Source organism: Calidris pugnax, unplaced genomic scaffold, assembly GCF_001431845.1.
Source record: "Calidris pugnax isolate Ruff unplaced genomic scaffold, ASM143184v1 scaffold318, whole genome shotgun sequence".
NCBI lineage: Eukaryota > Metazoa > Chordata > Aves > Charadriiformes > Scolopacidae > Calidris > Calidris pugnax.
The window spans coordinates 65,101-78,171 of NW_015091062.1; the positions used below are offsets into that span (position 1 = coordinate 65,101).

At 39.6% G+C, this 13,071-nt stretch overlaps 1 protein-coding gene across 1 annotated transcript in view; it reads left to right on the forward strand.

Moving 5' to 3' along the window:
* The window catches only part of EDAR (ectodysplasin A receptor), a 73,987-nt gene extending 61,515 nt beyond the window's left edge, over nucleotides 1-12,472 (forward strand). Inside the window, exons 6-12 of the mRNA XM_014956694.1 lie at nucleotides 3,396-3,482; nucleotides 4,160-4,288; nucleotides 4,377-4,451; nucleotides 4,755-4,827; nucleotides 5,561-5,720; nucleotides 9,056-9,116; nucleotides 10,539-12,472. Coding sequence (XP_014812180.1) covers nucleotides 3,396-3,482; nucleotides 4,160-4,288; nucleotides 4,377-4,451; nucleotides 4,755-4,827; nucleotides 5,561-5,720; nucleotides 9,056-9,116; nucleotides 10,539-10,858 — 905 coding nt within the window. The 3' untranslated portion in view covers nucleotides 10,859-12,472. The remainder of the gene's footprint in view (nucleotides 1-3,395; nucleotides 3,483-4,159; nucleotides 4,289-4,376; nucleotides 4,452-4,754; nucleotides 4,828-5,560; nucleotides 5,721-9,055; nucleotides 9,117-10,538) is intronic.
* Nucleotides 12,473-13,071: the final 599 nt, after the last annotated feature.

A 13,071-nucleotide genomic window follows, 5' to 3' on the forward strand; every position in this document is an offset into this window, starting at 1 on the left:
GAACAAAAGGTTGACTGCTCGGCAATTTAAGTTAAAGCTATCTTTTGAGCTAAAAACCCCCAAACATTCAAATATGTATATAGGTTCAATTGTTCTTTCAAACAATAACTATGTTCTTAAAATGAAACTGGTTTTAGACTCCAAGAAAGTTATAACTAAATTACAATTTTTGAATAAAAACATTTATAAAGCAAAAACTGAGAAAACTTCAGTGATAAATTTCTTTTCTAATGTCTTTATCACATTCCTACAGTATTACTTACAGGTGTCTAGGAATATAAACCACTCTTTTGCACAGCTATATTACAGCTATCAGTCTTTTCTTGTGCTTAAAATAGGGCTGTTTCCATATGTTGTGCTGTAGCACCTTAGGATGTCTCTGCCTGAACTATACCTATGTCTTTATAGATTATGTTAGTGTCATATATATTGGAACCAGAATTAATGATGTGATTGGGATGCAAAACTGGATGTGCGCAGGAAGAGTTGAGGTTGCAATCCTGGAGTAGGGCTGGATGGGGAAAAAGCAGCAGCTATGGGTTCTGCTTGTTTTTTCTCACACAAAGACGATACAAACCGAACTTCTGCAGAAGCTGGCATTTTTGGTTCCTCTCGTAGTGCAGGTGCACGAATTGGCACTTTCTTCTAAGCCACATCTAAAGAAAAATCTTGGCTCATCATGAATATGCCAAATTATTAAATTTGATAATAGGCTTGAAATATGCATAACGACTAACTCCCACCTAAGCATATGTAAAAGGCCATCGCATTCTAGCACCAGCCTTGATTTTGCCACAACAGGCACTGCAGAACAAAGCAAGTGGTCCCATTCCCATGCACCTTAAAGAAAATTAAGAAAATTCTGCATGTAGGCTCTGGAGCTGAAGGTGCTCACTGTTGTGCACGGGAAAGGCCCTTGTGTGTGTGTGTGTGTGTGCACAGTGTGGCAAACACGCCATATCCAGATGTGGGTGAAGCGTGACGAAGGTGCTGAATGAAGAATGGATGACCTTCCTCCTTACCGTTCATTTGCCGTGTGATGCTGCATGGCTTCCCACCTTGGAAGGCTTGACTTCCTTGAAAAGGAAGGAAAGGTGGTGAAAAACAGGTGGTTAACAATACCAAATGATTGAAAGATTGATTAGGCAGAAAATGCTTCAATGACTACGTATCTCAGATGAAGGGGAAGCAGTGGGGGAGTTTGATAAGACTTGCTTATGGAGGAGACAAGCTGAAGCTTGTCAGATAAACTCCACGCAGGCAGAGCACGACTTGCCTGTGCTACCTGAAAGGCGATGTAAGAAGAGCTATTGTTGACTTGTTGCAGCTTGCAAGGACCACGCAGAATTGCAATTGGCTGTAACTGGATTTTCCAGGGGGACTGCAAGGACAGGGGTAAGCTGGGTAGCTGTGGACATGAAGGAAAGTATCAGGCCACAGCACTGGCCACTTGCTAAATTTCCTCCGTTGTCCAGCCGTGATGAGTGAAAACCGAGGGTGATTCCCTTCAGTTTTGTGAAGAATTGCTGAAAATTTAACAAATGGCCTGTCTTTTAATCTCCAGTACATGTAGATGACATCCTCATCTACCAATAACTAGATGCTCTACTGCTATACTGCAGTTTCTGGAGGTCACAACCAGTTCTTCCTAGAAGGAAGTTAGTCACAGAGAAGGGACCGGAGGCAAGACTTACGTAATCTGCCTGTCATTTACACAAAATGAAAAGCATCTGAATTAACAAATTAGTATATGAAAACACTTACTCTGTTTGGGGAAAAAAAAAAAAAAAAACGCCATTATAATAAATGAATCTGCTTCCTTCCAACAAATGAGGTTTGTAAGAAGTTTTACCATTGTTAAAGAAAATGTCTTTTAAAGACATCTGCAACTCATACTTTGTGGCCACTTTAAGAGCGTACATTTCTCATTCACTACATGTGGCCACGTTTTATGTTAGGTAGTACCTTTTTTTTTTCTTCTCAGAAAACATTTCTCTTAATTTGAAGAACATGTATATTGCTTTGTTCTTAACCTTGGAACATTTCTCAGACCATTCCAGACCACTTAATTTCCTGTCACGTTTACCTGGTGGGTTTAAATTTCTCATAATATTTACTAGGTCAAAAGAATGGGATGGTTAGTTCTCAGCTACTCTAGCTTCCAAATTAGCTTGTGGAGCTGTGAGCTGTGAGCTGTGTGCACGTTACCGGATGACTAGGACCTTTAGGTCTGCTGAATTGAATTATCACTGTATTTTTTCCATAGACTGCTAATACAAAGCAGGAGGGATTTCATCCCCCCTGCAAGCCAGAAGATGTTTTTCAGTGTCTGCTGATAGTAGCTGTTGCATAACCTGCTTACCAATGATACTGAAGGTTCTCTGAGAATGAAGATAGAATGTTTTGTCCCAACAGTAATGTTTTTATTTTGTTTTGGAGTGCTATGCCAACACCATCCTGTATGAAAGCATTCCCATCAACAGCCTTGTTCCCAATAATACCCAGTATTGTCTGGTATTGTCAAAATATGTTAATTTATGACTTGGTTTACTGCTTTGAAAATTCAGTGTATGACACCATCTGAATGATTAATATGAACTTTTAAACTTAACTGTAGAATTCAGACATGGTATTGGACAATCAAACTTCTCTATCAGCATGTATTCCTTTAAGTTCTTCACTGTTTTTGTGGATTACCCCCCCTCACCAGAATATAGACTTGGACTGACAGGGAGAATTGGAAGAAACATACTGGCCAGATAGATTGCAGGAAATTCTAATATTCCCTTTTATGAGGGTTTTCTGCTCCGTGGGACAGAAAGGCGTTCCATAGTATTATTTGTCATCTTTCCTATGTTTTCTTGCGGGGTCATGAGGGTTGGCAAACTATCAGAGTTTCACTATAGAATCATAGAATTGTCTAGGTTGGAAGGGACCTTTAAGATCATCGAGTCCAACCATCAACCTAACACTGCCAAAACCACCACTAAACCATGATCCTGCTTGTGAAGGATGCTTGTGAGAAGCACTAGCTTCCCCAATCTACCAGCTGGGACTTGAGGTTGCACATAATGGAGCAGGGGTTGTAAACAGTTTGAGTCATCAGCTGGAGAAACTTTCTGCTACCCAGGACAGACCTGTGATAGGGGAATCTATACATAACAGTTGTCCCTCCTTCTGTGCCTGAAGATGCTTTGGGTTTCAGAACCGTTCAGGAGCTTTGACTTCTTGCCCTCCCTGTAAATGCTTATGCAAAAATGTATTCTGTAACACAATTTTCAACATGATAGAAGTGCAATCAAGCTAAGTAAAGGCTCTGGTCACTAGGACCAAAATAATGCTTTGACTGGACAATGTAACTGTAGAAGTTTATGGCATTTCTGTTTGTATTCCAGGTGCGGGGGCTACCTCTGGCATTTCAGCCATTTTTCCAAGTACCTCAGGCACCAGCACTTTCTCACCTTACCAGCATGCTCACAAAGGTAAGAATGCATCCACAGACTTCATTTTGCAGCTGTCTTGAAAATAACATCAATAAAGTGTAACCAAACTGAATTTCATTGCCACTATTTCCAGATTTCTAAAACTGCTATTAAAAAAAAATATCAGAATTAATTTTTATTTCTTGGTTAATCAGCATCACTGTTCTAGTCAGATGGACTTAAAATGGATTTGAACTGTACTCAGAAATGCCAGCAATAAATTTAAATCATTATTTGCAGCCATACAGAAATGGCACTATGCCTTAGCAAAGCTTAGCTTAGACTGGTGAAAATAATTTAATGCACAAATTTGGCCAGTCTGTTATTGAGCTAAGATAAACAGTTCTCCAGCATGATTATTAAGTTCTAAAAATATGTGAACCTGAGAAGACACAACAGGAAAGATGCAGTTGATGAGGTACCAACAATGGTGATCTTCGTGGTATTGTCTGGAAACATGATCATGAGGATCATATTTTCAGAAAAAATAAAGTTTTCATGCATTTTAGCATATCTGTCATTTTCGGTATCCTTTTGTGGCTTTTCAGTTCTAGTCTTTTGCATCCAAGATCAACTAAATGAGTACGCAAAATCCAAGTGCAGAGCAGACCGCAAACTGTTAACTATTCTCTGATCCTGAGTTGCTCCTTTATGAAAATTTTTTTTGTTTATTCCAGCAGATCTTTCAGGACAAGGACATCTGGCTACAGCTCTTATAATTGCAATGTCTACCATCTTCATAATGGCTATTGCCATTGTCCTCATCATCATGTTTTACATTGTGAAAACAAAACCTTCTGCTCAAGGTAATTGTTCAGCACATGAAATTTTAGCTGCAAATGCTATTTTTAGATAGCTTCTGAGAGTAATTGGTGTTATATTTTTATATTCTAGCCTGTTGTAAGAGCCACTCAGTAAAAAATGTCGAAGCTCAGGCTAACACACAGGAAGAGAAGAAAGAAGTGCAAGGTATAAGTTGCTTTAGTTTTGCTTTTCCTGTCCAAGAAAACATTAGGCTTAAATACTCTTAATGCTTTCCTCTTTGTTACAGTTTCTCCTCTGAACTGTATAAAATCAACCTCAGTTTACTAAAGAATTGTGTATAACAGTTTTTGCATTTCCAGAATGTCACTTAATCCTCCGATAGCAATTAAAAAGATAGGAGAGATATTTATGTTTGCAGTAAGTTTGCCAGCAGAGCCAACTCCTGAGACAAAACACTAGTTTGGGAACTCATTGCCAATTTAAATTCCTCTAATTGTTGATCTACAGATAATGTTGTGATATTCTCTGAGAAAGAAGAGTTTGAAAAACTTACAGCAACTCCAGCTAAGGCTGTTAAAAGGTGGGTAAAAAATAAACAATCTTCCAGTTTGACTGAAGTGGGGAAGGGACATGTTTGCCGTTCACCCTGGTACAGAGGAATACGTGAAGAACAAATCAGATGGGTAGGCTGGTAGTTTGCTGCAGCAGGGAGAAGGCTAGATGCCTTAGTAGGCTTTTTCCCTCTGGTTTCTAAGAGAGGATGATGAAAGTTAACAAATAAAGACCTGTGTCCTCCCGACTCGCTCTGTGTCCAGTTCATCAGCTCTCAGGGCTCCATATCTTCTTTTGAGAGGACTATTTCTGGGACCTGAGTGTTGTGCTCACATATGTGCCCTTAGTAAGGTTCCCCTTCACTTTCAGGCAGGAGGGGAAATACCTGCTCTGGGCCTCAGGGAAACTCCTTGTCCATAGCATCATCTGGTTGGCACGGTGGGATAGTTTTCCTCACCTTGTGTCTGCCTGGGAGCCAAACCTGGCTGGGTAACATGATTCAGATGAGCTAAACACTGTCCTGAGTGGAAAATCCCTCTGTAAAAGGATTCTTGCAAGATATGCGCGAGTGTGTAAGTTGTTGGGCATTGTGCATTCAGCCTGGGCAGGTGAGCACAGTTACATTCACAGGATTTCGGAGGAAGGACATTATAAAACATGGAAAACATTTTTATTCCATTACTCTGGGATAGCAAAAAGGAGATGATTGGAGTCAGCCCATGAGAGGCTTCACTAAGATAACCGTATCTTTCAATTTACAGTGAAAACGATGCATCTTCTGAGAATGAACGACTTTTAAGCCGCAGTATGGATAGTGATGAAGAAGCTGCAGTTGACAAGCAAGGGACTCCAGAGAGATGCTTGTTATCTTTAGTACATTTGGCCAGAGATAAATCTTCTACAAGCAATAAATCAACCGGGGTAAGGCTATTTTGAGATTTAAAAATTGTGAGGATTTTTCTGTGTTGGTTTTTTTCCAAGAAAACAATATACAAACTCCAAAAAATCCATTATAGTGCAGACCAATCTAATTTACAAGAGCTGCTCCAGACAAATTTATTGTATAATCTCTTTTGCATAGTGACATATGTGAACATATATACTGTTCAGGGCTCAAAAAACCCAAATTTCATACAAGAGTAATAACTTTGCTTTTTGAGTATTATATTTTATAGTCTAAGAAACAAAAAACAAATAACAGCAACCCTCCCTGTATAGCTAATGGTAATATAACTAACCCCAATGCTACATTTAGCACAGAAAATCCAAGACAGAAAAGTAGTGTAGCAGCTTGGCTGGATTCATACAACAGCATAGTGTCTGAGTACCTTGACCCAGTATCATCAGTATTTCCATGGCGCAGACTTTTCGAAAATACCCGGTGTTGTGCTTGGGTTTTGTGTATAATTTTGAAACGCACGTGTGCTTTGAAGGTCACTCCTGTGCTCTGAAGGACACTGTAAATCCACTGATTGTTTTGCTGTGGAAGGTCTTTGCTTCTTCCTGCTGAGCATGAACTGCTCAGGGCTCTTTATCTCACTTGGAGTATTTCAAGGTATGGTTAAGGCCACACCTCACCCACACAACTTTTTAGTTTACATTAACATGAAACTATCCTTAAAAATAAAGTGTCTGCTGAGATACTTTTTATGTTTCTAGTGCTTTAAAAATAATTTTTAAGTGGTAATACCTAGGACAAAAATCACATCATTAATACCAAACATCATACATCTTTTAAGAATAAAAAGGTTTGAAAATGCATAGTTTTATCAACACAAGATAAATGTTTTTCTAGTTGTAGGCAGTTACGAGCATCTGAAAATAACTTACAACTCCAATGCTCACATTTTAAAATTCTGTTTTCTGAGGTCTCTCTAAATATCCAACTTTATCGTACTTCTGTATGCACTGACTTGAAATTGGATTAAACAAGTTGGGTGTGCATGAAATCAGAACGTTTAATAAGAAGTGGCTTACCTTCTAAAGACTGTTTATAGTAGATATATTCTCCAAAGTGATTTAGATAGAGAGCTTGTAAGCACAGCTGAAGCATGAACTATTTCTTCCAGACTTCTGTTCTAACATAACAGCCTGCTGACAAGGCTGAAGACAAAGTTTTCAGTGGAAACTTTACCAGTACCTAAAGGGGCCTACAGGAGAGACAAAAACTTTACCAGTACCTAAAGGGGGCCTACAGGAGAGATGGGGAGGGATTCTTTATCAGGGAGTGGAGCAATAGGATGAGGTGCAACAGTTTTAAACTGAAAGAGGATCGATATAGATTAGATATCAGGAGGAAATTCTTTACTGTGAAGGTGGTGAGACACTGGAACAGGTTGCCCAGAAACGTTGTGGATGCCCCATCCCTGGAGGTGTCCAAGGCCAGGCTGGATGGGGCTTTGAGCAACCTGCTCTAGTGGAAGGTGTCCCTGCCCATGGCAGGGGGGTTGGTACTTGATGATCTTTAAGGTCCCTTCCAACCTGAACCATTCTGTGATTCTATGCACGTGCAGACTGCATCAAGATCCTCTGCTCCCTACCTAAGGTTTCACAATTAAGCCAGCTGCCAGAAGTTAGAAAAGCAGCAATTTGCTTCAGGCTGGAGGTTAAGCGTGCATCAAGATCCTCTGCTCCATACCTAAGGTTTCACAAGCCAGCTGCCAGAAATTAGAAGAGCAGCAATTTGCTTCAGGCTGGAGGTTAAGTAACACTTTTAGTACAGAAGAGAGTCTTAAGAAGCTGTTGGATGAGGGTAAAGAAAGCTGAACGCCTGCTCTTATCCAAGTCTGCTCCTTCCTTGTTAAAACCAAAACCATTCTACAATGAGCTACCACATGGAGGATCGTCAGGCTCAACTTCACCTGTTTGCTCTCAGCATAAGTTTCAGAAATCCTCCATCTTCTGGCTTGGGGAAAAAGAGTATCCTGTATAATTCTTCGTGGGCATGGAATTATTTAGCCTCCCTCCTTGCCCTAAAAATGAAAGAATGAAAATAAACATCCAATAGTTCGCTTTGAAGGAGTTTTAATAAATCCCATTAAAAGACAATTTCCTGTTTACAAGGTTTTAAAGCAGCTAATCCAAGCCTACAATGGCAACACAACAATTTGTGAATGACAAGCAGTGTCTGCCTGGCACTGCCCGGCGACACAACACACTTGCACGGTGTCTGCGCCTGCGTTCGGGTGGAGCAGCCACTTTGTGGTCTCCAGCTGCAAATCTATTAATCCGAGTCATTGATGTGCCTTGCCCTTTGGAGACCAAATAAAATGAGGAAAATCTTTCCACAAAGCAACATACTGAAAGCAGAGCATTTTTTTTTTTTTTTCAAGCCTGGTTTGCAGTGAAAAGTGGCAAATTTGTGGAGGTAATGCTAAAGTCCTATCAAAAAGACAGCATTTCAGAAGGCTCAGTCCTAATGAGAGCTGGCAGAGGGATGACAATTCCAGCCCCTGAGAACTCATGACATTTTGACATTTGTTTTCCACTCCACATTGAATCCAAAGCCAAACCTTGAGAATATTTTTGCTAAATGAAACTATATAACAATGTCCATTTTCAGCTTGGAAAATGTCAGGTTTTCAATTCTGAGTTTCATTCTTGTCAAAAATGACTAGAGCATCCTGGACCTCGGATTTTCCCTGTCCAAAGCTTAACTAATTTATACCTTTTAAATCTATCTGTAAAATGTTTCAGATTCAACCAGGATGGCTGGAAGAAAATACAGATAATTAGTAATGCATTAAGCAGTTCCAAGTCAAATCACAGAAAGGAATATCCCCTCCTCTACATTCCTCTGAGATTACTGGAAGAAAGCAATTTTAGTCTGAATTTAATTCTCTGTGACCAGTCCTATCCTGGCTTACTTGGACATCCCTGCATTAATTGCCTGCATGCTTGGTGCTGGATTTGTCCTCATTGTCAGGAGTTTGCTTTGGTCTGAAAGAGAAATAAAATATACAGACACTTGGAGCGGAAAAGTAATTGACCAAAAAAAGGACTAGAAGATGGAAAGAAAGGTGTCTAGCTGTGGAAAGTCAAATCCGAAATGGGTTTTGAAATCCGAAATAGGTTAATGCTCCATAGAATAATTGCTGTGTCCTTTTCTATGAGTCTTTAAAAGTGACCCTTGAGGACATTGTGTGATAACCCCTAGTGTCATGAAATGAGGATCTCCCACAGGTTTTCCACTGCTGTCTGCTAATTATTTATTCCCATGACTGAAAAATTAATGACATAAAAATCTTTTCATTTAGATTCAAAGTCGAAGGAAAAAGATACTTGATGTGTATGCTAACGTATGCGACGTTGCAGAAGGTGAGTGTACAAAACTTGCATGTATACTAAAAAATAGCACAAAATGAGATCAAAAGCATTTGCTAAAAAATAAGCAAGGCTTCTGCTCTCCTATGGGAAGGAGAAAGTCCCAATCCAGAAAAGACACTCTGTAGGCAGATTTGTACTGACTTGCCAGGAAGCACCGTGGTGCCCTGACCCCAGAGATGTCCAGGCTGGGCTTGGGCTGGAGCACATCATGGCTTTTCTCCAGGTGTGTGCACAGCCCCCTTCCCATGGAGAGCAGGGAAGGTCACCTCAGGTCCTGTTGGGACACGCACAAAGGCCAAGATGTGGAAAACCACCTCACATTCCCCACCTTCAGGAAACCTGTTTGATTTATTTATTTAGTCCCATGGATAACAGAGAAATTAGTTCCAAATATGGGAGTGTGATGTGGGGAGGGTCCGGATTTTATTTCAGACACAAGTCTCAATCTACTTTGCTTCTCTAAATGTCCCACTTCTCATAAAGAAAAACTGGAGTTTCCAAGTAAAACGGTGTTTTCAGTGTTTTAACCCTCTTTACCACTTGACTATCTGGACTGTTTGGGCAGAAGAGACATGAATTAATTTCCCTGCAGAAAAGAAGACATGACTGCATTTACTCCACACACAAGTACGCTTTGTGTGTATATGTGTGTGTGTGTTCTCTTGAGTTTTCTGTGGTTCAGGGAGCTCTGTCTCCCACCAAATTACTCCTCTTCAGTATGAAGCAGGAAAACTACAGAAGAGAAAGTCTGGTTTTGGAAAAAATGTTGTAGTTGATTCTCTCCCCTATTCTATGACCATGAATACTGAGAAAAAATGTGCAGGAAAAAAATAGCTTTTTCCCCACAGGATGAATGTTAAATCCTCTCTAGAGATTCAGTGATAGTAATGACAATCGAGCGCTTGCAGGGACTTTTATGCTCGCAAGCATCTGGCATCGTTGCTTCACCTCACTCCTCACATTCCTACAAGGGCAACTTTCAATTACAGAGATGTTACAGCAGCTGCTGGTGACAGACTCAGGGAAGGGTCAGAGCTGTCTCTCGAGCTCAAACACTGTGCCTGACGTGCAGAGGTGTATTAATGGAGCTGCTCACTAGGGATATGGTTGCAATATACTTTTTCTAACAGCTAGTAAATTGTTGAAGGAGGGGGCAGTGCCATGGGAATTTATACAACCCGACTAATACTTCTTTCCCACACAACTTTTTACCCTAATTATTGTACCTTGCTGTCACTAGGAAGAATTAATTTGGTAATATACAGTAAAAACGTTGGATCTAGACATGGACTGTCACTTAAAGTTTTTAGCCGTACTTATGCTAACAGTATATACTGTAGTAGTTTAATAAATATCTTGGATAGTCAAGGCTCGTGCACAGACCTATCTGACAATAAACATCTGACTTTGCAGGCCTGAGCCCTACGGAGCTGCCATTTGATTGCCTGGAGAAGACCAGCCGAATGCTCAGCTCGACCTACAACACAGAAAAAGCCATAGTGAAAACGTGGCGCCACCTTGCCGAGAGCTTTGGACTGAAGAGAGACGAGATAGGTGGCATGACAGATGGCATGCAGCTCTTCGATCGCATCAGCACGGCAGGCTACAGCATCCCAGAACTGCTCACCAAACTGGTGCAAATCGAGCGGCTGGATGCTGTCGAGTCCTTGTGCGCGGATATTCTGGAGTGGGCACAAGCAATGCCTGCTCCTGAGCCGGCAGGGACATCCTGACACGCCTGCCGGGGACCCACGCTTCCACGTCACCTGCAAGAACCATGACTCCAGCAAGCACCGCCTCAAAGACTCTGGACAAAAGACCATTGACAGTTCTTTTACAAAATTGCTCCTGATGATAACCAACTGGAAGCTATTCTCTTTGACTTCTGAAAAAAGTGAAGTTACATATCGACCAAAACAAGGGCAGAAATCTGCCAAGAAGCTTGGTGTGAGACGTGTCCTTAAACAAAAGGAACATGTTTAACAGCTATTGATAATAAGTGGATACACAAACATCCATTTTTCAGTCTGTGTATGAGTATATGTGCACATAACCCTGCTGACACCCTTCCTGCCTGGCCTTCAAGGAAAGCCATTGAATTGCTCTCCGAAAATATTCCTGTTTCTTAGGGCTTGGTTCACAGGTTTCATAGTTACAGTCAAAAAAAAAAAAGCAGTACCACAGCTACAGAATCAATCAATACACAAGGCACGCACATTTCCGTCGACATTAACACATTTAGTATGTAACCAGTTTAATTGTCTATACTTACTATGGGTTTGTTGAATCTAGAAGTGCATAGGTGTATATACATAGTCCTCACATTAACTGACTATACTACATGAAAAAAGAGTCAACATAATTTACAGATTGAAGTGCTTTGAAACACTGTACATAACTCACATAAATGCACTCTTGCTCCATACAGAGGAATTTCAAACAACAGTGGCGCACATTTGACACTAAAAGCAAAAAGAGTAGATTCCTTTAGAGACACTTGAAATGCAGAGAAAAAAGTGCTTTTTAAATGCTGTACTCTTGTAAAGGTAGACCACGAGCACATAATCCACAGGTGAAACCCAACTCCTCTGTAAGGTAAAGTCTTAGTGTGAGTTTGTGTACAGCAAAAATTGACCTTATTTTTTTCCTGTTAACTAATCTCTGATTTTCATGGTTAAAGGTTCTCTAAAACTTGTTCAGACCACAAATCAGTAGTTGTTACCAAACCTATTTGCTTAATTTATAGCTAAAATGAGTGATGACAGATTTCAACAAGTGCAATCACTAAATTGAGATGTCAGTTACAAAACAATACTTTTAATTCCAAAATGCGTGACTGAACAAAATGCTATAAAAAATATTAACTATTACCCTGAAGTTAAAAACCAATATTCCGTCACGTAGTAACTAGATCTTATCTATGATAGTATCATAATTTGCAGAACATTTAGTATCACCCTTTAATATCTATATTTAGTATCTATTCAGCACTTGATTTGTGTAGCAGAGGAAGTACATACTGCAACATAAAACCTATCCTTCTCATCATTCTTCTTCCACCATTTCTTTTGTATCATAACACACTCTTCATTAATTTGCATATGCCAAATTTGATGACAATTTTGAGTTTTCTTTTAATGAAGCAGCAAGATGCATTTATTTGAACATTTAACTAGCTAATTGATGTTAAATTTAGGGGTGAAATTCTTGCTGTCTTGAAATCAATGACAAATTCATATGGATTTCAACAGGCTTCGATAAGATTTCTAGATCTGCTGACAACTCAGCAACCTTCAACAAGATTTTCAAGACCCTGAATTTGCAGTTTAGTACTATTGCTACTAGAATAGAAAAAGGAAAGGGAAAAAAAAAAAAAGAAAAAAGAAAACGGGAAGATTCTGTTTCTCTTGTGCCAGGGTGTAGCTGCAGTATTATTCAGTGGACTGCCTCCTATATATCATGTGTCATTTAATAGTATACAACATTTATTTGCTTAAAAGAAGATACAGGAATCTTCTTTTTTATGCTTATTGGGCCATGAAAAGCTAGGGTCTTGAAATCAACAGTGCCAACGTGAACACAGACTATTTAACATTATTTTATTTAGTATACAGTATTTTTATTGTTACACAAAAGATGTACAGGAATGAAAAAAATTCCTGTAGATCTTGCCAAATCTTACTTTCTAATAATTTTGTTTAATGCTGTATATATAACTTATTATATTGTAAAATATGAACATAAAATATGCTAATAAAAGAAAGAGGTCAAACACAGTTGTGTTAGCCATTTCTTTATTAAATCATGTATTGCCTTATAAAGCTGTAATTAAATGAGTTAGCCAAGGGCTGGTAGGCACATTCCTGCGGTATGGGAGTGTCTAGGTAACATACATGAAGGAATCTTTGCATTCCCGTAGGATACTTCTCTGCATCACACCACAGAA